General features: G+C 38.1%; 1 protein-coding gene across 1 annotated transcript in view; it reads right to left on the bottom strand.

Moving 5' to 3' along the window:
* Positions 1-3971: 3971 nt before the first annotated feature.
* The window catches only part of RELCH (RAB11 binding and LisH domain, coiled-coil and HEAT repeat containing), an 85220-nt gene continuing 61247 nt past the window's right edge, over positions 3972-27944 (bottom strand). The window contains exons 20-29 of the mRNA XM_086469576.1: positions 27696-27775; positions 26746-26852; positions 26049-26148; positions 21917-21999; positions 20942-21005; positions 19252-19390; positions 18222-18338; positions 17107-17195; positions 12526-12596; positions 3972-5760 (exon numbers count right to left, since the gene is read on the bottom strand). Coding sequence (XP_086325702.1) covers positions 5640-5760; positions 12526-12596; positions 17107-17195; positions 18222-18338; positions 19252-19390; positions 20942-21005; positions 21917-21999; positions 26049-26148; positions 26746-26852; positions 27696-27775 — 971 coding nt within the window. The 3' untranslated portion in view covers positions 3972-5639. The remainder of the gene's footprint in view (positions 5761-12525; positions 12597-17106; positions 17196-18221; positions 18339-19251; positions 19391-20941; positions 21006-21916; positions 22000-26048; positions 26149-26745; positions 26853-27695; positions 27776-27944) is intronic.

Below are 27944 nucleotides of genomic sequence, written 5' to 3'. Positions count from 1 at the left end.
GTACGTGCAAGCGCACAGTGAACTGATCGGTTATCACCAACCACTGTGTCAATAACAATGCCAACGTACATCTGGAAAGAAATCCAACGTCATGGTGAATTTTTAACTTTGATTATTTGTTCATGCTCATAAGAGATACCAACCTAATGGCCTCCAAGGATTAAGTGATATATTCATCCTTAGGACAAGAGCAATGCCGGCACAAACCGTGGAGCTTGCTCCATCCTGCCTGGAGAGAAGTCCTTCAGGCTGGCAAACACCCACCAACCCCTCAGCAAGAGGACTGAGACCCTAAGTCCTTTGAAACACTGTGCAACACCCCGTTACCAGTTCCACAGTCACCCTGTCATTTTATCTAACAGCACATGTAATGATCTTGAACTTCTTTGAAAACTCACCTTAGTATTGAGAAGACGCTTGCACGTACTTCAGGTATTCGACACGTTAGCGGTGGCAGGTTTGAATGCTGCAACTTCAGGTTTTTGACGTGATGGATGTGATGTAAATGGTAGAGAATAAGGGGTGGATATTGTCCTGGTTTTGGCCAGGATAGAGTTAATTTTCTTCCCAGTAGCTGGTACAGTGCCGCGCTTCGGATTTAGTGTGAGAATAGTGTTGATAACACACTGATGTTTCAGCTGTTGCTAAGTAGTGCTTATCCTAAGGCAAGGACTTTCCAGTTTCCCATGTTTTGCTAATGTGTAGGCACACAAGAAGCTGGGAGGGAGCATGGCCAGGACAGCTGACCCGAACTAGCCAAAGGGATATTCCATACCATAGGATGCCATGGTCAGTGTACAAACTGGGGGGAGCTGGCCGGGCGGGATCACTGCTCAGGCATCACTCAGCAGGTGTGTTGTGCATCAATTGTCTTTTCTTAGGTTTTATTTCTCTCCCCTTTTGTTATCTTCCTTTTCATTACTATTATTATAACAACAACAGTAATAATATATTTTAGTTATTAAACTGTTCTTAACTCACAAGTTTTACTTTTTTTTTTTTTTTTTTTCAATTCTCCTCCCCAGCCCCCTGGGAGGGGGAGGCCCAAGCAGGCGGCTGCATGGTGCTCAGTTGCCAGCTGGGGTTAAACCATGACAACGACTCACACTTGGATCAATAGAGTGCGCTCATCCCTCAGCAAAGGACGAGGTCTAAATGACACCTTATTGCCTATTAAACTCTACAGCTGCTTCTTCCCTATTCCCACTTCCTTGCAGTATATTTGAAAGGAAGATATAACAGGCCCGGAGAATGACACGTGGGATGCACACGCTACAGCTGCTGTAACTTTAGGACTCCAGCACACTGCCTTCACCTCAGCTGCAACTGAAACTGAAGATTTCTTGCGTTTTGGGGAATGGGAAAAATCTCCATCAAAGCAGGACAAAGAGGAGCAGCACAAGGCCACAGTCAAAATAATTTTGGGTCACAGTGAGGACCACAGGCAATACCAGCGCTGGAAAAGGAACCAGACAGACCACCGGCACGGTGTTGGCCCTTTACGCCAGTTTGAGAGTCACCTTTTCAGGTCACTGACTTCTACAGTAGAGCTGCTCATGCTTTAAGTCTCCAGGAACTAGAAATCTTCAGCCTATGGAAGCCTTTCACTGCGTTGGAAGTATGGTGGAAGATCAAGCTCAGCGCGTAGTGCAGATGCCTCGAAAGCTACAGGCTGTTTGCCACTGACTTGCTTGTCTTTTACAAAAGCAGAATCATCTTTTCTAACAGATTACCTACATGCATGAAACCTGACCAGCATTAAACCCAAAGGCAGAAGACTTTTAGAAACAACTTCCCTGGAAAACAATTACTCATTCATGGTTACTCATCAAGATTGGTTATCGCATAATATATTAGCATACAGTACTAAAATCTGGGACTTGATTAGCGTACTTATTTAACAACAGCACTCCTCTATGCCCTTGTTGACCAATTTTACAGTCTATACAAATTAGCTACATATCTGAATGTGTTTGCTAGAAGTGCAGCCAAATGCACTCAGTAAACCACCAAACCAGTTTCCTTGAAGTCTCGTTGCCTGGCACCACGCTGCAACCCTGTAATTCATCAGCATTTACATCTGATGCAAGACATTCTGTGATTCTACCTGGGATCAATGCCATGCCAATCAGCTTGTTCTATCAGAGTATTCATGATTTTCTATCCCATGAAGCTTTGCTGGTACTTTGTGGTTTACTTAAATATCAACATCAGCAAGTTTCACATGGAAAATTATTCCAAAATGTTTTAATACACCTTTAGAAACTGCACTGATATGTAGAGCCGTTGACTCCATGAACAGAAAAATGCCATTTACACTGTCACAACACAAAGAACAGAAATATTCCACACTTCTGCTTTTTCTGCACCATTTTGAATCATCTCAGCATCCACATGTAGCAATGAATTCCCACAGTGTAAAACAAAAACTCCTCCTTGTTCTTCACAGCAGATCTTTTTCATGGATAGTTTTTATCTTTCGCTCTTAGCATTTTAATTTGCAAATATCAGCTTCCTCATTTCCTCTAGCCACTAATCTATTCAAAACCTGCATTTAGTTCTCCTCACCAGAACATACTTTTACATACAGCAATAGCAGCATTTTTTCTACTCTTGGTGTGAAAGGGGAGTGGAAGACACTGACACAGCTTTTCCTAAAGAGCCCCCTTTATCCACCCTGATTAGAAGATGGGAAAAGAGCAATTCGCCTCATTTATAATTTTAGAAAACAATCTATTTTGGAACAAAATATATAGATATTACCAGTCAGCCTTATGTTTAATCTACAGAAAACATATTTAGACCATTCAGGCAGCCACGTACCTTAAGAGCACAGGAGTCAAACCTTTAAAGAAAGATACTAAGATTCTGAAATTACACTAGGGGCAGCATGAAATCTTCAACATATCCCTACTTAAAGCCAACAAGTTGTGTAATTTCAGGCAGAGCTGAACACACATAGAGTTGTGTAATTTCTGTTTTTAAACAGAATCCTTATTTTGGAAAAATCATGAGCAACTGAAGATAACCCTTCAGGGATTAATTGCTTTCCATGTTGGATATCTAACTGTCTTTTGTTAATGAAGCATGTTTTCCCAAAAGGTTTACTTAACTTGTTTTGTAAACAACAAGAGGAAAAAATTAATTTAAAATATTCTGGTAACTCTTTTCTTTAAGAATTTTTCACTCCTCAATGCTACAGTGCCATAGCTAGAAGCAAAAAGAAAAAAAAACCTCACATAGAACAATTTCTTGCCGCCTTCTTGAAAATTTGTCAACACTTGGTAAACTAATAAAACATTTAAAAGAATTCCTGCAACCAACACATACTGAAATTTAGGAGACAAAACCCCTGAAGACAATGTGCATGAGGATGAAGTGGTAAGTAGTAAGATGCTGACTGGCAAAAGCTGAACTTTGCAAAGGGTCGGAGAGACTGGGCCTGGCTGGGCAAAGATGCTACGTTTATGCTAACAAACTAGAGCCTCATCCCACAACCACCCTTAGTTAAATTGCTGTCACAGTTTTTTGGCTTGAGCCAATCAGCATGCTGCCAAACACCGGCTGAAGTTCAGCGTGGGCTAGGAGCCATGCTCACAGGCAGCTGCCCTGCTTTGGAACGTAGGAGTTGAACCATAAAGTCATCTTGGTCTCATGACTACAGAGCTATCCTCTGGCACTGCAACTACTGGAACAGACATAGGAAAGAAAACAAAATTATCAAAAAAAAAAAAAGCAGCATGGCACAGGACAGGAGGAGACCCTGCATGACCATAGCAATAAAGCCAGAAGACTTGAAGCCAAAGTGAAACAGCCACATGGACATGGGAAATTTAGCAAGTTCAGTTTACCATCTGCTATGTAAGAAAAAAGTTAAGGCCAGAGACTTTCTGTGCATTAGACCACTCTCCTGTAACAGCTGCATTGATGTGATAATCTTTTTCAGAGAAGACTAGAAGTAACAAGACAAGGCAGGTATACAAAACTTTTTATTGACAACAGAACAATAGAGAGGAACGTCACCACTTCCCATTCCTCAGGAATGTCTCCATTTCACAGTCTGCTAAAAGTATACTTTCATGGCAACAAGCAACACGAAGGCATGGAGCTGTCTGTAATCTCAAGAAAAACGTTTCATCAGTGCAGCGAAAAGGGATCGACAGTGTGCAAGTGTGCAGCAGGCCCTGTCACAGCACAAACATGGCAGGCAACCGCATGTGCAGAGCCAACAGGCACAGACACGAACCAGTTAGAAGTCTCAAATTATCTCCACTAATTTCCATCTAAGAGTGCGACTCCATCCACAGTCTGTTTCAGAAGCAAATACTTTCTTCGCTCACTCCTTTTGCTTCCCCTGTCCTCACAGATGTTAATACTTCCAACTGAACAGTACTGAGTCCGAGAACACCTGAGCTTTTATATTTTGCTACCTCATACCAGTTCATGCATGCACTTGACTTTACTTTCAGAAGCTTACATTGACAAAAAGACAGAAAAAAAAAAAAGTGCTGCATAAGAATAAAAGTATTTAGTTGTTAATGCTTCCTTGCTAATAAAAATATTTGGTAGTTGAAGATACTCCTTGTAATGCCATTTTCATAAAGTATGTATGCATTCCTCTTCACATTTTAAAGAAAATGCAGGTCAAACTCTCTTAACATAGTTTCAAATACTCTGAAATTAAATTTGAACTGAGATTCAACCTAAACAACAAAATATCTTAATTTTAGCTTTCACAGTACACAGAACTGCACACTGACTGCAAGATGAAAGCACTCTTTCTCCTGCATGAGTTTCCTCTGCCTGCAGAACTGTACTGGGAACTGTGTTGCAGCGTATATATTTGTTAACATTTATTAATTTATCGTGTTTCTCCTTTACTGAGTGGATGTGCCTCTGGATGTGTAGACTGGTTGTTAAAGTGCCTTAAAATAAAACAAAAACCCCAACAAAAGAAAACATGCCTCAAAAAACCACAACAGATGTGAGAATTTTATCTGAAGGACTTTGTACAGCATTTACAATGTCAGCATAAAGCATCTGAAAAATGAGCATTCCCTGCAGACTGATGCAGTGCAACCAGTCTCGTACATTAGGTACTGCAATTCTTCTGGATTCAAGATGCACAATACTTGCAAAAACAATCCTAGAAGCACAGACAAATGCTGGTGGCTCTTCCTCTTCTTTTTAGAAACATAATAAAAAAATCTGCATTACTCTTTCATAATTTAAATACATAAGTAATCTCCACTTTTATTACTTCATGACAATTACTTCAAATTTACATTATTTTAAGTACCGTCATAATAGCTCCATGTATAATACAGATATTTGCTGATATCCTGTCAGAAAATAAAAAAACCTCTTCCACTATATAAAAAAAATTATGCTGGAAAGACAAGAACACAGAACAGGGACTTGGTACAGACTATGATTTCAGTTTTATACCAACCACAGTTAACCCAAAATTAACAGATACACAGCGATATTCAAAAGCAGTGCAAATATCTTTGGAGGTTAGAATAAAATTATACTACAAGAACATAAGACAGAAGAAATTAAAAGGCAAGTACTTCAAGTACAGGAACCAGTCTCTCTGAGGTCCATCTTAGTGTTAGCTGGGAGTTCCCTTTCCCATCTTACTTCTTCCTCTGAAACACGTTAGCCAACATTGCACCTGATGTAGTTAGCTGGCCCATTTTGTTCAGAAACTTGGTCTTTGTATCTTCACTCACAAGGCTTGCTGCAATCGACATTGAGCTAGGAAAGGAAAAAGTTTAGTGACATAACGCTACAAAAACATCGCCAACAAAACCCACCATGCTGTTATTTAATAAGCAACAGAACTGTCTTTGCATGTTAGAGGTTTCAAGATCACAAAAGACCAGCCCATCAAGGAGAACTGAAAAACCATCACCACCAAGCACACACACACACAGTTAAATGAATTATCATGCCTTCACAGTCCTAGTGAAGAGCTGTAAACTATTTTTGTGCACACAACATTTTACTGCCTTTAGAAGTCGCCACATCAGCATTTGTTAGCTATTTGGCAATTGCTGTAGTGACAAATACCTCTGTGAAAGACTGGCTTTACCTTCTCACTGGAAATGTCAATCTCATTTAACACAAGAACAACAGTACTGGTTCAGAGCAAGGATTTACCTAGGCCAAGTACCCTGCCTCCAACAGTCACCACTAGCAGACATGTACGGAAGAGCGAAAGCAAGGTAAGTACAAAACAGTGACCGCTTTGCTTAATTTCCAGCCCTCTTATTTTCCACTTATTTCCACCTGAGCAGAGTTTAAAATTGGTGTGGAGTGTCAATCTAGTAAGTCTTGATGAATCTTTATTTTACATTACTTGTTCAGCTTTCCTTCCACCCCCTTCTAAATGTCTCGTAAACCCCACATGGGGCACTGAGTCCTCCTAGGTCTACCCCTCGCTGGGTAAAGAGCTTTCTCCTCCTGGTTGTGGTGAATGTGACTCCTACTACTTTTGCTTGAGTGTTCCTACTTCACGTGTACTAGAGAAGACAATGGACAGTCCTCAGTTTTCACACAAACTTGACTAGAAGCAGTCAATGCTGAACCTCAAGATGCTACAACTTTGAACATGTTAAGAAATTATCCCAGTGCTGCAAAACTCACTGATTTTACTTTTTAAATTTACAACTTAACAGTGACCTCAACTTCAGATATATGTAACTGTTTAGCATAGTAGGAGTAACCTGTCTCAAGAGGGAGTGCAACAAGGGAAATGTGTGATAACAGGTATATTAATAAATATTCCATATTTCCTGTATTTGTAGTTAAAATGGCAAACATTTGTCAACATTAGACAGGGCCAATTTTACAAAACATCACCAGTGAAATTCTCCCTTGTGAGCTCAGCATGGACTCTGTGTTTCAAAATTATACCTAAGATCACAAGATCTGTCTTACTAGCACAGTCCAGCTTCCAGGAACTGACTTTTCAGTCTGCAAGGCTATAAACAGTTCTGTTAGACACTTCTGCACCAAGGCAGGTCAAGTTGAAGTTAACTCCAAATGCTTCAACGGAATTTGAATGATTTCTTCAAAGGTAGCAGGGATGCAGTCAGTATTTTTTCCCATTTCATACCACAAAGGTGCTTCGCAGTAATGAATTCTGGTTGTTTTTAAACAAAGTACTTGAAAAAACAAAAGGGAAGCTTCTCACGAAAGCTGTGCTGCGGATTTACAGCTGCTTAATTGCACCATAACTATATCCCCTCAAATGTATCCTCCATCCCTTCTGCTTTTTAAGCTGAAGGGAATCCCTGTCTTCTGCATTTCCACCGTGCCTAAGGGACCTAGATCCTTGAAGGGGCTTTAGCTATGCCTCACACAGCATACCTAACAACATCACACAGCACACTTTTAGGTTTTTCTTTCAGTACAACTCCTATTAATGGAACAGGTTGTTCAAAGTCAAATCAGCTCATTTTAAATCTTATTATTGGTTGGTATTTTCTGAAAGCTGTGTAAAGTTCCTCATTATCTAGTATTTAGTGTTTAAGCACTGTTTTATTGAAAGCATGATGTCTGAATTTTTAGTGAAGTTCAAAATTTTGAAAATTGTTGGGTTTGTTCAGCCTGGAGAAGAGAAGGCTCCAGGCAGTCTTTGTTGTGGCCTTTCAGTACTTAAAAGGGGGCCTACAGGAAAGGTGGGGGCAATCTTTTCAGCAGGGCCTGTTGTGATAGGACAAGGGGAAATGGTTTTCAACTAAAAGGAGGCAGATTTAGACTAGATATAAGGAAGAAATTTTTTACAGTGAGGGTAGTGAAACACTGGCACAGGCTGCCCAGAGTGGTGGTAGAAACCCCATCCCTGGGAACATTCAAGGTCAGGTTGGACAGGGCTCTGGGCAACCTGACTGAGCTAAAGGTGTCCCTGCTCACTGCAGGGGGGTTGGACTAGATGACCTTTAAAGGTCCCTTCCAGCCCAAACTACCCTATGATTCCATTAAAACCGACATCTAATTTTAAAGATAATAATCTTCATATTCTATTTAGCAGCCAGTGATGAAGATATATAGCTGTTTTGAAATGATTTATAAACTTTAAGTGAAATATTTCTTTCAGGCACAATCACATAGCCAAACATCTTTGGCTTGGTTGAACATCTACAGTCAACTAAGGAATCGCATATTTCCAGTTGATAAACTTAGCAGGTAGGTTACTACTACTGTAAGATGGATTTCTTGTGCAATTTCCCTTGATTTAACGATAAAGCACGGGCATATAAATTATGTAAATTACAGTTGATACTCACTATTAGCTGGCTATTAGAGCCTATGATGTGTCCTAGAGCTGTGGGTAACTAGGGAAAGTGATTTGGGAGATAGAGTACATTCCAAGCATTAGCAACATTAAGAAATTGCTCATTTCAGAAAAGAAAGCCTAGCAACTGGTGACAAACCTGTAGTTTTATGCAAATGGTGCTGTCATTAGTCTAATGATCCTGAATAAGCTTAAGAACCACCACAAAAAGTTAAACTGGCTTTCAAAACAGTTTTGGGGGATATCAGCCATCCGATTTTAAAAACTAAAAATTAATAACAGGAGTGTCTAGAAGTTCGTGTGTTCTAATGTTACGTTACTGTAAATAGAAAGATAATCCACACTTGACATACATAAAAGTTTAAATATGCCCCCAAAGTACTATTACTGTACAAACTGAACATTTAAACACAACAATAAAAGCAATATGAAATCAAATAATTTAAGTCTCATGTCTTTAAAAAGTAATGGGAGAACCCAACAAGGCAATAACATATCTTGTTCAAAACAAGTAGTCCTATAGAAAAGTCCATGCATTTACTCTTTATTTAAGAATGAAACCAAAACCCAACCCACAAAAATAATATCTAAACATCAAGTTTTTGACCAGTGTCTAGATGAAGTACATGACACACAGAGTTCTGCCTGGTTTATGGTGAAGCTTTAGGCCAAACCAAACATTGATGCAGGACATTTTATAAAAATCAGTTTGTAATGTAAGTTGTTACTCATATGATTGAAATAAACATTTTCTTCAGCAATTAGCAAGTTAACAAAAGTGGCTATCCAATATTTAGAAAGACAAAGTTTAATCTTTTAAAAAACCTATTTCTGTAGCCCTGTATTTTTTTCTAATAGTATGTGGCAAAACCAAGATAACCAACAGCACCTTACGATTGCTTTTGCATCCAGTTTTATTTTTGTGCATGTATCCTCATGGTGTTAAAAATCAGTAATTTATCTCCTGGTTTCATTTAAATCCTTCGTCAAATATATCTTTAACACTGAAATTAGGAACTGAAATTGGCAAGGGCTTAGCAAGAAAAAGGAGATACTCATGTATATGAAAAGGTAATTTCTTCAGTGGTAAAACATTTCATGTTAATTTTGTACAGTAAAACATCGCAACCATAGCCTGACTTGGAATAAGAAAGCGGAAGGCTAATTAAAGAACAAAGCAACACATTGCGAAGACTTATCCTTTTCAAATCTTACAGTTTTCAGCAGTTGCATTCTAAAAGAAAATACACTGGATGTCGTATTGTGTTTGCTTTTATCTATTTCTGCAATGGCTTTATAGGACTAACTGTGATTTCAAAATATTTTCCTAAGAGGGATTTTAAGTAATAAAGACCTCTTGTGTTTAGGTTAATGTGTCTGCACTGACACAAGCTAAAGCAAGGTATGCCTAAATCCTACATGAAATAACAGTTGATCACTCAAACTCTAGCCATGCAGAGAACAGCTTTGATGAACTAAATAGGTTCAAACACTTGAGAGGCAAAAGCAAACATTTAAAAAAAAATAATTAAAAATCCTGTGCAACTGAGGAGCACCACGTCAGAATTAGGAAGAGCTCAAAGGAATTTTGTTTCATAACCTTAGGTTTCACAGTTCAGTTAATAACAGGTAAGATAACAAAAAACCCTCAGGTTAAGGTTAATGGTGTTCTTTAGAGACCAGTCTGATATTGCATACACTTGCTGCATTCTGGGAGAGAAAAAAAAATTCTTTCAGAATATGTTTGCCTTAGAAGGAATCAATTTCATATTTTCCAATGATCTCTTGTAAAATGCTGTCAAGAAGCCTCTCAGGAAGTGATAGACTAATTTACTTCAGAAACACATTTATCAGACATAATATATAAACTAAGACTTTTTCGACACATATACGGCTTTTATTTTTTTCTTTACATAGTCAGAGTCTGAGGTGGTGGCTTTTTTATTGCACAAAGAACTAAAATGAAAAAAGAATAGTGGTTAGTCTGTGGATTAGAAAAAGAGTCCATAAAGCCCATGCAGGGATGCCCATGTATGCACCTGATCCTAATGAATCAAGTTGTCAGTCAAAATACTAAGTCATTGCTTATGTGGAGAGATGTCCTTGCACACACTGGTTGGCAGAGTCCACAGCAATTGCTTAGCATCGCATGTGCAAGGAGTCTGCTGTTAATTCTGCCTTATCACAATTACCTATTGGGTATCTACTACACAAGGTAGATAATACAGGGAAGACCTTGATAAAACTAATGCTCTACTTGCAAAAAGTAAGATGGGTCTAATAGGGCAACTAGCAAGTTTCTGTCTTGCCAAGAATCACTACTGGTAGGTTGTTTTTTGAAGATACAGCTGGCTTAAGTGCTAACCTTTAGTACAACCAAAGGCAAGCTAAGCATTCACCGTTCCTTAAAAATAAAAAGCAAATACACAGCTGCTGAAGAATCTGAAGGGTACAGGAAGGGGATGGGTGTTCAGAGTATGGCTATGGGAGGGGACACACAGGTATGCATGTCAGAAAGCTCCATTTAAGAGAAGGCAGAAAGGATAAGGGCAAAAGTACAAAGCTTGAGGAAGTAACATAGTGAAGCCCTGGGAAAAAACAACAGCATAAATGAATGCATTTGTTGGTTCTTGACTGACTGGCTATTTATGTTGCAAGCAAGGAGATATGCCTGTGGAGTGATTAAGTCAGATAAACCTGTTCTTATTCTGTGAATAATTAATATGTCAAAGAAATACCTATTTCACCATGAAAATAGCCACTCAACTGGAAGACAGTCAGTACAGTCCCTACCTCATAATATTGCCATGTGAACAGGAAGAGGAAAGGTGACTGACAATGCGGTCTTCAGGTCTTTAAGGTTTTGGATTTATTCTCCCTTAGACAGGGCTTCTATATGACTAGACAGAAGCAACTACCTTATTAGAACAGATACACTACAGATTGTGATTTGTTGTAGAACCCGGACATTTTTAGTCTTAAAATTATTTCGCTACCAAAGTCAAATGTTCATTTCTAGTACCCCTTTAAGAGTTGACCTGATGCTCATGTCTCAAATGGATTCAGTTCTTACTACACTCCACTCACTCATCAACACCAGTAAAGAGGCTAATTACCACTCGTAAAGCCTGAGATATTTTATTTTGTGCAGAAGAGACTGCTTTTTCATGCCATGTCTCTTCTGTTCAATTCTTGTACACCCCTTCTATTTTGGTTTTCTCAAACTACCAGTCGCTTCCAGCATTTTGCCTGAGCTCTTTCAAGAAGAAAACTCTTCAGTTTGTTACAGGTATGGAAGCATGGCATAAACAAGTTTCAGTAATTGTCTTGATTCCCACGGCAAGGTATCAGGACTGAGGAGAGATTTTCTTTTTCAGATACCTACTGTTTCTTCTCAAACTCTTCCTGGCAACACTGCTAAGGATTTATTGAGTTATATAGTAGTCCGTGAGAAGGTACCTGCTGGTATGCCATTCCAGCAACAAGCAGGCAAAACAACACATATGCCTCATCATAATGATGCTTAGCTTTCCAAATTTGGGTCTGTTAGCTTTTTTTGTTATCAGGAGCCACACATATATGATACCACCTCTAGCACACGAGGTGAATTGATGCATAAACACCATGTGTCTGATGCCTCACTGCACAGCTGGCTTTACTGTGTGTTTGTAGAATGGGTGTTTTACTGAAGTGCAATATAGGTGGCATTTTCCCAAAGCCAACATATTTACTAAACAGCGTATTCATGCAGGTGGGTCCGTTTATACACTGGAGAAACTTTTCTCGTCTGGACTTGTCACACACAAGCAAAGCCAGAAGCCAGCAGCAGACCATTAGCCTGATCAGAGCAGTTCCTTCAGCCTGCAGGCTGCCCCATGAAATAGGGTTGCAAGGTACGTGCCACATCTATTGCTCTAAGCACTTAGGCCAGGCACTACCTGCTTTCGCAGATCCAGGACAGAAATTCAATTACTGCTTTAAATGGATAAATAATTAAGAACAAAGTGTTGTGGGAAAATTTCATTGCTATGATTAAAAAAACCCCGTGTTGTTGTGTATTTTACACTTGAGACAGAAGCAATCACAAACTGAAATAAAGCTCTTAAAATTTGCTTTCAAATACAGAATATGTCAGTGTTTCTAGTCACAAGCCTTAGACACCATTATGGAATACACTCTTACGCTGGAGGCATTGAAAAAAAGAGAAGTGGAAATCTTACCCCTGTGGTTCTTGGACGGTCTTATTTTCCACTTTCTGTTCACACTCTTTTATCATGGAGGTTAAAATAACCTAAGATACATAAGGAAGAGATATACATGACATTTTTTCTTTTACATTAACATTTCACAAGAAATCTACTCTGCAACTAATTCTGACGTTAGCAGAACTGTTTAAAAAGGTTCTCTGTTGTTTTTCAAGTGCATTTAAATTCCAGCTATCTGGTAATGCCTTGTGGCTAGAAACAACAAAATCATTCAAGATACTTTTAGGAAGAAAATGTTTTTGAAATAGTTACAGGAGTTCAAGACTCACTCCTGCTTCCCCTGGCTTTTTAAAGTATAGCTAAAGCAAATTCACTTCTGTGACACACCTCCTTACTTTCCTTTTTTCAAACAATACTTTCATTTATTAGCAATTAACTTTGACATACGTGCATCTTCCCTCTATTTTCCTTTAGAGAGTTTTGAAGTACCTTTTAAAATTTGTCTTTATCATTATGCGTGAAAAAAAGCAAGGAAAGAAAAAGAAGTGTGATGGCATCCTGAGACAATATCTTAACAGAAAGGAAGTGCTAAAGCAAACTTGGTATCATTTCACTGGTGTCTTCCAGGGTTTCTATGAATCAAGGTATTTTTCTTTACTTAAGCAACTGCAGCATTAAAGGTTTCTGCAGAGAATTTAAGACTAGAAATACTCCCACACTGACATTTTACATTTCTCCAGCACACCAAAAATAAAGGGCTGAGTCCCAATAGTAGGCTTTGAAAGAAATCATACAATTCATGGGACAGGTATATAACTTCCTGCCCACAACAGTATTGTTTTAACACATTAAGACAAAAGCACATGAAACACTTAGGCAAAACAGTTGCAATGCAGAGATCGAAACTATAAACATACATATACACCCACTGCATAAATGGAAACTTTCTCTGCTCACAGCTCAGGAGAAAGCTAAGCACTTTTGAGACGCTAAACTTAAAATCTCAAAGCTACAAGCAACTAAAATGAGTAGCATCTTACCAAAACCTGAACATATACAATAAAGGAAACCCCCCCTAATTTCAGTCTCTAAAATCAGATCAGTCATTAATGGTTACTACCAAGGGATGACTATTTTTAAATGTATTCATATACAAAAAAAAGCTGGTTTCTGTCAAATCGCTATTAGGGAGCACAAAACACTCTTTGAAACCATTTATCACACTGATAAGACATGGCCCAGTCTGCAGATCTGTGGAACTGTGCACTCTATTTCTCCAAAAGTATTACTTCAACATTTGAAACACTTTGGGCAGCAGTTGTTATACACCCTTGAATGTTTCAGAAAGCAGCATTCAAACCTGCATACGAGTCTAACAGGACCGCAACTCTTACTGCTAAATTTGCTGTCCTTCATTTGCATAAAATATTACGCAAGTACTTAAACTGAAGAGTACAGAGGTACAAAAGAAATGCATTCAGAATTCCAGTGAAAAAGCAAATTTTTCCTTCTGTATCAGAAGAAAACGTAAATTTCTAAGTGCAGCAGCCATAATTTTTGTTACTTGGCATTTCTACCTGCGCATTGGAGCACTCGTACATTTTGTACATCTATCTAAATCCACATGTTTCAAATACTAACAATATGAAATCTTGATCAAGAGGAAGAATAATTCAGCAAGGACTCAGAATCATTTGAATACTGGGATGGAGCCCCCATCCATTGCACAGCTCCTTCCCGGAAGGCTGCATAATTCTTGGATGAAGTGGAGCAATTCTCTCTTCCCCAAAATAAATTCTTCCTTCTCTCTACCCCCCACCCTTAAAGTTCAGGGTAAAACAGAGGAAAGGCATAAATATAGTATCATATGGCAATTTTACATTATGATATTGCGCACACCACTCACACCTATTCCTTTGGGTTCTCTTTCTTTGGTCATAGGACTAAATACAAAATCATTTACACCTCCTTTAAGAGAAGTATTTTAGAGATGTAACCATATTTAGAGACATTTAAGAGACATAACATGTGCTTAAGTATTATAAACAATACTGCAGATGGACTAAATATTTTTATCAAGTACTGATTAAATCTCACTATCATGCAACTCAAAATCCAATTAATTTGAAAAGAAATAGAAGGTAAGTGGAGAAGGGAAAAGAAGGCACTTGACATGGAGTTAGAGATGCTGGCAAAACATCTGAAATGTCTGCACAAGTTGAAATGTTCACTTTAAAGATGAGAAGGTCTGGCTTAAATGCCCAAATTGCACTTTTGTTTATACGAATGAAAAGAAAGCAAATATGAGGGAAAAGTGGTAAATGCTTCCTGACAGGATCACAAGCCAATTCACAAACGTTACATTTCCAAGATGAGCACAAACTCTGTACTGATGCTAGAGCCACAAGAGCTAAGGCTCTGTGAACGACAAAACGTGTTTTGTAACTGATAAGCCATCTGAATCGTAAATAACACCACAGTGACCACAATAATGAGAAAAGGGTTAATTCTGTTTACACAAATGTCTAACTGCTTGAAAGAGTAAATCACATTTACTTCAGAAAACGTAATTTTAAGACAGAAGGCTTCAAAGACAGACATTAGAACTAACTGGGCCTCAGAGGTCTCTATGATGGTGCCTACAAACATCCTGTTGCAGCAAGGAGCTGACTAAGGACCAGATTACCATTTCTACAGTAAGAGCTGCAGTGAGTGTTCTAACCCACTGGAGCAGGAGTAAATATTTTTAAATTTATGTTTTTCTCTGGCTAAAAGATAAAGCATTTGGCATCATGCCTGAAGCCAATTAATCACAGCGATGCAGAATTTGGTAAAGGGGGACTGAGAGCTGTCTTTACTTATTTATTTTTAATCCTATTTAAGCCCTCAATTCCTTCTCTGGCTACAAGACAAACTCAACCAAATAAGCTCCTTTGTTCTAATTAAGGGCACCTTTTGAAGTGACTACACCCTCAAACCTTGGAGGCTGCACTAACTACTACATGAAAATTAAGTATTAGTATTTGTATCAGTTATCCCATTAGTGGATATGATAGAACAAAGAAAACTAAACTAAATCCCACTACTCTTCCTTCTGACTCAGCCTTCTGAAGTCAGATTCCTTTAGGTCTCAAATTAATTCACCTCCAGTTCCATGTACTGTAAATTACATAAAATAATATAGTTAATATACAGAAAATAAAAGAATGCGACTATAAGCTATCAGACTGAAAATATAACTGGAGGAAGGGACTTTGTTACCACGTATAAGAACTTAGAACTCCTAGAGAATATAGTCATCTCATTTAAGTCACTTTTGCAAACATAAGGAAAAGTTAACTATGTTTCTCAAGTACAAAGTAACCCATGAAAGTGCAGTATTAACCTTCGAAAAGCAGAAAGATATTCATTTGTACATTTTGATTAAATCTTTTCCTCCATCACTAGAAATGTTCATACTCTCAAGATTTTCCCAACACGCAACTAAACTACATCTCTCTTTTCAGCTACTGACTTAACATCTATGTCTTTCAATCTCTGCTACTGTTCATCATTTTCAAGTATTTACAAAAAAGCCCACAGACATATGGTAAAGATTTTCAAGTTTCTCAAGTCAGCTTCTCCTGCTAACTCTTCTCTTTTGTTACTTTCTGTAAGCTCCTTCTACCAGAGAAGATCTTGTTAGGTACCACGTTGTCCTGTCTGCTTATTATAATCTGCTTTTTACAATTCACAAAAATCACAGAACAGTTGAGGTGGGAAGGGACCTCTAGAGCCCATCTGGTCCAACCCCCCTGCTCAAGCAGGGTCACCTACAGCTGGTAGCCCAGGACCATGTCCAGATGGCTTTTGAGTATCTGCATGGATGGAGACTCCACCACCGCTCTGGGCAACCTGTGCCAGTGATTGGTCACCCTCACGGTACGCAAAGTGTTTCCTGATGTTCAGAGGGAACCTCCTGGGTTTCAGCTGTGCCCATTGCCTCTGGTCCTGTCACTGGGCACCACTGAGAAGAGCCTGGCTCCATCCTCTTTGTATCCTCTCTTCAGGTATTTATACATACTGTTACAATCGCCACTAAGCCTGCTCTTCTCCAGGCTGAACAGCCCCAGCTCTCTCAGCCTCTCCTCCTATGAGCAGTGCTCCAGGCCCTTCATCAACTGCATGGTCCTTCACTGGACTCTCTCCAGTAGCCTCATGCTTCTGTACTGGGGAGCCCAGAAGTGAACACACTAATCCAGAAATGAAGTGCACCCCATGTATTTCAGGACTACACTTTCCTCATCCTTGCCCATAATTTCTCTCCTACACTCCATCAATTTTTATCTGCATTCAAGGCCAAGTTGGATGAGGCTTTGAGCAACCTGGTCTAATGAGAGGTGTCCCTGCCCATGGCCGGGTGGTTGGAACTAGATGGTCTTTAAGGTCCCTTCCAACCCAAACCATTCTATGGTTCTATGATATCGTGGCCATTGACCTCAGTGTATCCTTGTTTTGATGAAAAGACAGATAGTAAAAGCATTTCCTTTTTCTTGAGTCTACATTTCAAATTTTGCTGCCACCTGCATCTCATACTCAGTAAACACAGCTACTCACCTCATGCTCTGGCGAGAGATGTTCCATGTCAGTTCGTAAACACTTAAGTCCTGGTAAAAAGTGATTGACCATTAAATCCTCTGAAATAACTAAAAACCAGGTTGTTAAGGTATTATACGGATTGTCTTCTGAAGCTATGCAATTTTTTTCCTTTCTTCTAATAATGTTATTCTACTGAACACAGGGACAAGCCAAGGCAGCAAAACCCAAAAAAACGGAACAGCATTTGCCACTTCATGACTAATAAACAAGAAAAAAGATCTTAAATATATTTAACTTCATATATTTCATACGCCCATACCATTCTTCTCATATTTTTTTCTTACTTTACTGCTTAAGATCAAGTGCTTTGTTTTTGTAGCTATTTTGGGTTTTTTTCTGAAGAATCTATCAGTTCCACTGTATCGGGTCTGGCTGAGATGGAGTCAATTTTCCCCATAGCAGCCCTCACAATGCTGTGCTTTGCATTGGTAGCTAGAAAGGTGTTGATAACCCACCAGTGTTTTGGCTACTGCTGAGCAGTGTCGCACAGCACCAAGGTGTCTCTCCATTTCCCACTCACCCGGCAGGCTGGGGGTGGGCAAGACCTTGGGAGGGGACATTGCCAGGGCAGCTGACCCAAACTGACCAAAGGGATATTCCATATCATGTGTCACCTGCTCAGCAGTAAAAGCTAAGAGAACAGAGTAGGAGGGACGACATATATTATGACAAAGTTTGTCTTCTGGAGTGACTGCTACGTGTGCTGAAGCCCTGCTCCCCGGGAAGTGGCTGGACATCACCTGCGGATGGGAAGTACAGAATAAATCTTTTGTTTTCCTTCGCTTCTGCACACAGCTTTTGCTTTATTAAACTGCCTTTTTCTTGACCCACGAGTTTTTTCCATCTTATTTTCTCCCCACCCTGTCCTGCTGAGGAGGGGAGTGATAGAGCAGCTCGGTGGGCAGTGGATGTCCAGCCAAGGTCAACCCACCACATCCACCTTCTGGGAAAACCTCTTTATACTGAGTAGATCAAGTTTTAGATGACAATCAAAGACAAACTTAGTTATTTCTCAAGCATTAAACTTCTACCCCCACCAGAGAATCAGCTAAACTTCCCCTAAAAAAGGATACAACAACAGGAAAGAGCACTGTAGGCTTCAAACAGGTGGGTAGCGATATCCAGTCTCTTCGAATCCACAGATTGCTGGTTGTTGACCAAGGCTAACTTATGCAAGTGTGGAATAACAACTGTAAAAGTAAATACCGGAATAAGTATTTCAAATTGCTTTCCGTAGACTTGCTTAGCACTAAACAGTTGCTAAGTGGCAATCGCAGGCATCTGAAGCATCACACATCAGTGGGGAGTAAGAACTACAAATAATGGCTTTTGATGGGACTGCCCTTGCGGATTTAACCGATCAACTTGAAATAAAAATGTGGTAACACCACCTAAAATAAAAAGGTACCTTAGAGTACCTTTGAAATTGTAACAGTTTACAGGAAATATTCTGCAACTTTATTACTCTCCTGCTGTTAAAGCTGTCTAAAATATGCTTCTACTTTATAAATACAGCTGCCGTGAGAAATCTTCACTGACTGTAGAGGAAGGCTATCTAACAAGTTTAGCCTGCTAAACTAGACACCTGCCAGCTGGGAGCTGGGATTGCTTGTCATGTTTGTTTACAAATATCTTTAAGACAATTGACTTTGCTCCTCTATGTGCTTTACACTTCAAGGCCATGAAAAAAAGCCGTTTTGTTAATCTGGGACTTACTTGCACTTAAGATGTGTGAAATACTTGAAATTTATATGCCAGCAGGGGGTGAAGGAATAGGGGAGGGCGGAAGATGAAGGCATTTTACATGTCAAGTTATTAAAAAAAGATGACTTCAAGTTTGCTCTGCAGCAAAGTGAGCAGTCCCCTCTGGCTCTGAAATCATTCATCATGTGTGCTCTATACACACACACACACCAGTGTTAGGTAAACTGAAAATTATATCAGCAAAGTCTTAAAATACTCGGAACATAGCAAACTCTGAAAACAAAGGTTTTAATTAAACTTTTTGTAAAGACAAAAAAAAAATCAATAAAAGCAGCATACTATTAGCTTAGCTTTGGGACAGAAAGAGGAAGACTGCACCTTCTCAATGATGCAACTTACATTCATCTCTAAATCTGGGCTCAGCATTAGGTCCAACTCTTCCAAATGTTTTTATGATTTCTGTATGTAGAGAATGTTGGTCTTGATATTGAGGGTCCTCCAGGAAAGATGCCAGCTGCATTTTTACCCTTTCCAGAAGCTTAAATATTCCCAGAAAAAAGTACACAAAAGAATGAAGATGCTAGAAACTGTAATGGTCAGTTCAGAGCATGTCTATAGTCTTCCATATTTCAGACGATAAACCTGGGACCTTTTGTTAATCTACAATTTTTTCTGACAGGATGTTCCAAACTCTTCAATGCAGCTCTACATTTTAAAGATTCTTAACAGTGTTTTAATCTGATCTATCTTTAACTGTAGACAGGTGCTTCCATATAGCTGGTCTCTCCTCAGTTTCCTTGGTTTTGATACTCGCATTTTTTACCTGCTATTAAAATTTCTCTCTTATTAATAATATTTTTGGAGTTTTCCTGTTTTATTACAAATTAATTAACATTATTTTTATTATAAAGTATCGCATTTAGTATGCTGAAAAATTTTCTGCAAAAGATGCAAAAGTAAGCATTGTAAAATCAATGGAACTAAAAAGATTTCTTCAACAAATGGCTGGAAAATCTGAAAATATAGACATGTCTAAGATGATGTAAGTACTTAATTTGCATTCAAAGGTGTAAAAATTACATTTTTTGCTACATTTTGGAAGGAGGTATCACCTCTGTACTCTAAGGCTTATTATAATTACTGCAATGGATACAGTAATTTTTGTGTGGTAACAAAACAGTATTCTTCCCAAACTGATTATAGGTGTGCATTCCAAGCTACAAAATTGTAACATCCATCTTCCAAGCACTTGTGAGTCATCACTGACTTCTCACATTTCCTCAAACACATTCTTTTAGAATATGTTGAAATTACAGGAAGAATGCAAGATCTACAAAAAGTTGCAAGGATTTTAAGAAGAAATTTGTTTGTACAGTTATAATATATATAAAATACAGTATTTCTACTGCTTACAGCAGAATTCTGGGTGTCTTTTTCAGATCTGTGATCTATTACCAAAGTTTCATCATTCAAAAGACAAGTAAGAATTGCATATCTGTATTATCCTCAAGGATTACTTCAGTTATGTCACTACAATGACTTTTAATGCCATCTTGGACACCATGGGCTAAACCAGCAGGTGTGACAAGAACTACAGGTGACTTGTGCCCTTCTAAAGTAGTTGGAAGCCAAGCAGGATACCCTAAAGCATCTAAAATGGTACAATATGCTTATGTGGAGGTAACTGAATCCCACCATGACTTTCTGGTTAGCATTTTAAAGGAAAGCTATTTTATTTGGAAATAACAGAGTTGGATTTCTCAACTGTAAAAACATTTTGAGCATGGGATTTCCCATCTTCTAGCACAGGCCTCCTCCTCTACATATGTTTTTCTTTGTTTATGTGTGGTTTGATATTTATAAGGATATTTATAAGGAAACGTCTTCATTAGTTAAGAGAGTGTTAGTTTATTTCCAAAAAAAAAAAAGACTATTGCAAAACTGGAAAGCATTTTGGAAGAGTAGCAAAGGAAGAAATAATTTATAAACTGCTTCCCCCCCCATTCATTAATAAATTACTGGATTTCTGGATTTATAAAACAACCACTTCTTATGGTACAAAACAACAGCCTAACAACAGGCTTCTTACCTCCCTCTGAGTAACAGTTTCCATGATGGTCCCAAAAGCAGGAATTGTTGCAATCCTTACTGAACTATAACAGAAAAATAGAGTCTTTAAGATATACTAAACATTAAGAATAAAATTAATTAAAAATAAAGCAAAATTAAAAAATTAGTACTTTAAGTTACATTAGTTTCTAGCAATGACGAAACAAAAAAGCAGACCAGGAAAAAGACAGACAGGATTAACTCAAGGTCTCAATCTGAAACTCACAATTCAGGATCACTGGACAAGGTAACAAGGGCCGGAGCAACCCGCTTGTCAACTAAGGCTTCACTCATGCCTCGAAGAGTCAGCTGTAAACCAGTCAACATGCAATAAAAAACGGTTTGGTAAACTTGAAGAACTAGGTTAGCTGTGACTGAGGATGGGCAGGCAGACTCTTGGGGTTTTTCTTGGTTTAGTCACCCACACAAGACATTAAAAGGATTAAGACTCTATTCATGCTCTAGCATTTATCATAACAACCTGTTACTGAGATTAGCAAAGCATCCCTCCTTAGCTTGAAAGAAATATCACATCAGAATGTCCAAGAAATGAAGTACTGCAGTTGTCTATTAGAAATTATATACAGCCAAATCTATTCTGCATTTCAGTAATACAGATCATATTTAATTTTGCAGTAGTAAAGCTGATAGCACATATTAATATCCAGCTTTCTGCTAGAAATTATGTAAGCACTCAGAACTGAGAAAATGATTAAATATAAAAACCCATAAAAATCAAATTACATTTATTTACGTTTTCTATTTAAAGTTTATTCAGCAATTTTATCCAGTTTCATTCTAGGTGTTGCAGTATTTGCAGATAAATGATTTAAAAGTTAATTTGTTCAAATGTAATTCAATTTTTGTTCAGCTAGAATAAGAAATAGAACTGATGGTTATTTCTTCCTAAGTATTAAGAGGGATACTAGGTATGTAAGACAGTCAGGAAACTTACATTTCAGGGTCACTGGAGAGAGTAATGAGAGCAGGAACAACTCTCTGAGCTACTAGAGTTTCATGTACCCCCTTCACCAACAGCTGAGTGGTCAGAGCAGGGGGGCATCACAGGTGATGCACGGAAAGAGCGAGCACAGTATCATGGGAAGAAGAACGGCACAACCAATAAAGAGAAAAAAACACAAAAAGCAAACCAAAATTAGAAGCTAAGCCAATACTGCTACACTAGTCCTTCATATATGCAAAGACTTGAAGAAAGCTGAAGTGGTCTGGCAATCAGCACAAACCTGACAAATTCAACAATATGATGATGTTTTCTCTATTTTCAGCTATTCAAAAACTTGACCTCTCAAAAGTTTAGCAAGTAATTATGTATTACACTTCAAGTACTAATATAATATGTATTATAATTATACATATAATGACATAAAATTAAGTACTAAACCAACGCCAATTTGAGTTTGACAGTTTAATCTAAAGGGTGTTCCTAACTCGGTGGAATGCTATTTATTATAGAAAGTGGCTGTCACATGCAAAATACTTGTCTTCAGCTAGGCCAAATGCATGTAGTTTTCTGCACTGAGTGATACCTTTCAGACCTTCCATAGTGTGACAAACAGCACCTTCTCAGATGCCACTAAGCTTCCCTCAGTCATTCAAGACTATTTTAGATTTAACCACCATCCAGGCAGTACATATGCAAAACTTCCGAAGCTTCCCTTGGTGGCCTATGCAGGTAGAAAATGGAGAATCCTTGGATTATTCATGAAATGTATTTCACCAAGTCTTTTCGCAAACAAAGATTATAGTTGTTGCAATACATCCCAAATGTTAAAAACTGAGATCACAGCAAAATTTATTACCCATAAATACATGGAAATTGTTTGAATTCAGATGTTCTCAGGTGATTTTTTTGTTACATTACTCATGTAGCTATACAGAAGCATACATCTGCTGCATATGTAGCAGATGCCCTTTACATGTTTTCTACATATGAAAACCTACTAATTTTCAAAAATGAAAAGTTCCAAACTTTCTCCATATTCAGCAAAATTTTTTTTTGTCTGCATTAATAAAAAAGGGAAAAGACTTGATATTTTCATTTTGTATCTCATGTAAGGAAGTCTGCATATATTTGCTGGTTTTAGGAGATAAACATAAAAAGCTTATCAGTAGTTTCTGTGTGAAATTTGAAATGTCTTTTTAATATTTAGCTATATTCTGATTACTCAAATTACATCACGAACACGAATTAAATTCTATGCTTTCCCCCCCAGCAGTGTAATAAGAGAACACTTAAGATCTACTTGGCATAGGGAAAGCAGTAGCTGTCGGTACACCATGCAGCACTAAAAGCAGGCAATATGTACTCCCTCTAACCGAAGGTTTTACGTTCTGCTATTTGTTTGAGCACTCTTCTTTACTGACCCTGAACTTAAAACGAAGTAAATTGTGAAAGATTGGAAGGAACTCGGCTTTCCAGAAGCCTTCTATACAAAGCAGTGATTTTTATTAAGCAATATTTGTGTCTGCACGTATGTATGGGCATGCACAGGTGCACACCGGCACTGAACATCTTGTGGCCTAATAACCGAAGAAGGCAGAATGGGGAGAGAATTGTTAAGCTGTGTAAGAACTCATCATTATTGCTGCAAAGCACCTGGAGGGGGAAAGCTGCAACTTCCTATACTTATTATTCAGAAAGTATTAGGAACGTCAGTTCAGCTAGTACATTTTAACATTAATATATTTCATGATTATTTACAGTGGCAACAACTTGAAGTGCTGATGTGTTGAGCTTACGGGCTACTCTTCACACAGCTGTTAAGGACATAGCTCACTGTTTGACTACAATGATCTTACTCTCAAACAGACTTGCCAACATTCCCATTGATTAAAATATTGAATGCTTACTAGATTCAATTTTGAGCAAATAGGGACCTGACTTTTCTTTACCAATCAAAATTTTGAGAAAAGCTTGGAGGTAATGTAGGTTTTGGAAAAAAAAAAAGCTTGGGATGTGTATAATGAGCAAACAATTTAGAATGATCTTAGCTTTTTGACTATGTGGGCTGCCACATTTCTCCTTATGGTAAAGCATGGCAAAAAGCATCATTCTGTCTACAGAAAATAAAATACGCTTTGTAATTCAAGTGTTATTCTGAAGAGAAGCGTTCCTAGCCTTGAACCTAAACAGACCAACAAAGCTTATAATTCAACTATGTGCTTCATGTTCAAACCAGTAGCCATCAAATCCCTTTGCATCAACATTCAAATGGGAAACCACTGACTGAAAATGTTAACACAGAAGCAACAGAAACAGCTGGATGGGCAAAAGAGAGAAGGGGTGGAATGTCTCACAATCACTTCTGTGTCCTTCCAATCCTTAACAGACTGTAAAGGTTTCGTTATGCAGTCTGGCCGGCCCAAATCGTGGAGCACACTGTGCTGCTCTACGGACCACTGTGCTGCTCAGAATCTTTACAGTTCTCATATAGCTGTCCTGCTGGTGATGTACTCCTTATCTTACTATCCGATCCCTGGGCTTTGCTATTCAGCAGCCTCTGAAATGTCAGAAATTCCTGGAATGAAGGAATCTTCCAAAAGTAAACCCAACTATTATCACCTCTTTAACACCAGTGACTTCCCAAATTTACACATTGCCATGTATAAATATGAATGCTATGGCTAGCAAGGAAGTGGTAATATGATTCTATTTTCAAATGAGAAAAATGTCTGCAACAAAGTTGCTTATGCTTTAGTAAAAACTGAAGTATACTAGGAAACAGTCAAATAGCATGCAGGACCACCTAAAAATAATCAACATGCAGTTGGATTTGAAAAGAAACTGCAGCCAAGACAACAGCCTGTTGTAACTGAGATCCTTCACATGTTTGGCTAATGCTTATTAAAAAAAATCTTTATTATTCCAAATATAAAATGTAAGCAATGTTCTTGTTAGATTAAAGAAACAAACAATGCAAAAAATATTTGAAGGGTGACCAGAAATTGCCATCTCCTTTTTAAAGGAAGAGGGGGGGTGGGTAGGGAACAAAACAAAAACGACAAGGTTGGTTGGATGTTTTCAACTGACGTCTCGCGGATATGTCTTACAGTGGTTGTTTAGTGCTTTATCTGCAATGACTTGGAGAGGTGCAGCAACAGAAGAACACTAACGGTTATGTCAAGTGCGCTTTCTTCCAAAGGAGACTTGAGATTTGGTTTTGCAAATGGATACAAGGTGGCAGGTTCAGCTAGAGGTCCGCTGCAAAGCTATCCAACTGAGTTAATGTAGAAGAGACAAAACAGTGTGACTAGAAATACGTCTAACAAGCAAAAAAAAAGTAACCTCTTTGTTTAGCAAGCGGAGTACGTCCCAGAGTTTTTGTATTTGCCTTCTTTAATTAACACTAGACGAAACAAAGGCATCATGTGGAAACAGAAGCAAACTTCTTAGTTAAATGTAACAGTCTTTAGCCTGAACAGATTTATAGATGTTAAGGGAAAGATGGAGCTGTCACTGTGTGGCAAGTAAAGGAATCGTAGCTTATTTTTGTTTTTACAAAAAATACAAAATTGGTTAAAAGTATGTTTTTACCACCATATTTGATGCCAATGGAAACTAGTTTGAATTACAACGCAAGTTCATACAGAAAAAGTTTTGAGAACTAGTAATTTGTGAATTAGGCTACTGGTGATGTGTTGAATAGCAAAAGCAAATGTTACAACTCAGAGAGGTGCTTGTTTATGCACAGACCTAAGCAAACACACATGACTGATTCTGGTTTAAACAGAGTTTAGTAGTGAGATGTGCTTTCATCATTAGGAAACGTTTTTCAGCATGGAAAAATCAGAATGCAACAATCAAGTCAGCAGCAGATCAAAGAACACATACAGTTACTACTGAAACATCTTGCAATTGGCTAATGACAAATTGCTTAACGAAAGACGGGCTGTTGAACAGAGAACAGATATGGAAACAACTGCACAACCACCGCCTGCTCCATCACACAGTACACAACTTTAAGCCATCTGTAATTTTTAAGAATGTTGCAACATTATCTGAATCACTGTTTTTAAAAATAAACTCAAGTTTTAAAAAGCTATAAAAAAGTTTGGGTAACACTTACCTCAAACATTCTAGCAGCTGTACATCGAACAAGAGCAGAAGTATGGACAACTCCATACCACAAGACAGTTAATAGCAGCTCATGATAAGCTGGGTTTGCACTAAAAGAAAACAGTTGGGCAATCAAACAAACAAACAAACAACAAAATAACCAAACCTACTCCTAAATCCTGAATATGCTCTTTGCCTGCAAAATGTAGTCTGAGGAATCCATTGCTGAACAAAACTAGAACTCCAACATGTATCCTTTCTGAAGGTTATGTAATATTTACCTCATTCTAAAGGACAGGCAACGTGCTGCTGTCTAGAAAATGTTGCATTTGGCAGTTCATATTTTTATAAAAAACTTTAAGAATATAATTTTTAATATACTATAACACTCAACTGAATGCAAAAATATATCTAGAAGACATCATAATAGCATGGAAAATACAAAATGAATTTCCATTTTATTCTCAATGACTGGTTTTTGTGGGTTTGTCTCGGTTTTGGTGTTTCTTTTTTTACACCTCACAATTTTTTTACCACTACATTTTTAATCTAGAGATTAAGTTTTGTGAAATACCAAGGAAAAAAAGCATGTATACTCTTTATTCACCCGAAGTATCACTGTTACTAAAATTACAGCCAGATTAGCGGCTTTTAATAAAAACCTTTAATATAATTAGATCTAGTCAACTCTGACATATATTCTTTACCCCAGTTCCACAAAGGAAGCTTTCAGGCTATCAAGAGGAGCATGGGATAGTGAAAGCATGGTCATTACATCTTCTAAGAATCCAACTAACAGCTTGCGGTCTTCTTCCTGAAATAAGAGCACATGTTGAATGTAGCAGAAGTACTGCTGCAGTTGTGATGGCCTACAACTACGGGAGAGACAAACTATGAACGAGAACAAACTAGATTTAGCCTTTCATCTTATGAACTTCAAAACTCTGGTTTAAGAACAAGAACCTTTCAAAGCAAACACAGGAAGAGACTGTATTTTATCAGCTAAGCACATGTGCATGAATTACCCAAATTGTTTTACTACAGAAACTTTCAAGAAGAGTACTTAAGCACTTCCGTGGCTCTGGACATTTTGTGATTGCTCACAGTCCACTAAACATATGTGAGACAATGAAGTATTTATTTTTTCCTGGAAGCTATGCATACCTCAGTCTGTAACTTCTGGTTACTGGAGGATTATGGAGTGTTTATCTTAGAACTAGGTAACACTTAAAATTTTAAGACTCCAACTATTCCCCAAATGGCGATTTCCCTGCTTATCTGTTTCAGTAAATTCTGTAAAATTATGTTTGCAAGGGCCACTTAAACGGCCAAGAACCCATTTATGGAATATCATTAGTATTTCTGATAGAGGCACATGGCAGCTGTCAATGTCAAAGTTAGCAGCAGTGAAGATGCCAGGTGTCATTTTAAGATTTACTGAATGCAAGTTTTAACAACGATGACTGTCATCTAAATGTAGCAGACAACACAACTAGAAAACTTTGCTTTTATATGTGTTTACAGCTGCCCACTTATCTATCCATCTTCAAAGCACAAAAGCACGGTAAGTTTTCAAAGAAAGCAGTGAGGATTTTTTGGTAGAATAAATTGTACATATTACGATACATTTAACAAAGAAACAGAAAACCAAACCTACCTGAATATAACACGTAAGGACCCCTGTTGCATAGATGGGAACTGTGGCTTTTGTTAGCACTCCGTTACCTGCTGTGGAATCTAATGAAACACAGTGATGAATTTAGGTTTTATATATACATATACGTGTATATGTGTGTGTGTGTATTGTGTATGTATACACTATGTACTTTCCATATATATGGTAGACTTAGCTGTGTATTGCAAGTATTAAATATATTCACCTTTTTCTATATATATGAAGAATCTA

The sequence above is a fragment of the Leptosomus discolor genome, chromosome 8 (genome assembly GCF_034619465.1).
Source record: "Leptosomus discolor isolate bLepDis1 chromosome 8, bLepDis1.hap2, whole genome shotgun sequence".
NCBI classification, from domain to species: Eukaryota; Metazoa; Chordata; class Aves; order Leptosomiformes; family Leptosomidae; genus Leptosomus; species Leptosomus discolor.
The sequence above is the reverse complement of the archived record's forward strand: the minus strand, read 5'-3'. Positions and strand labels throughout refer to the sequence as shown.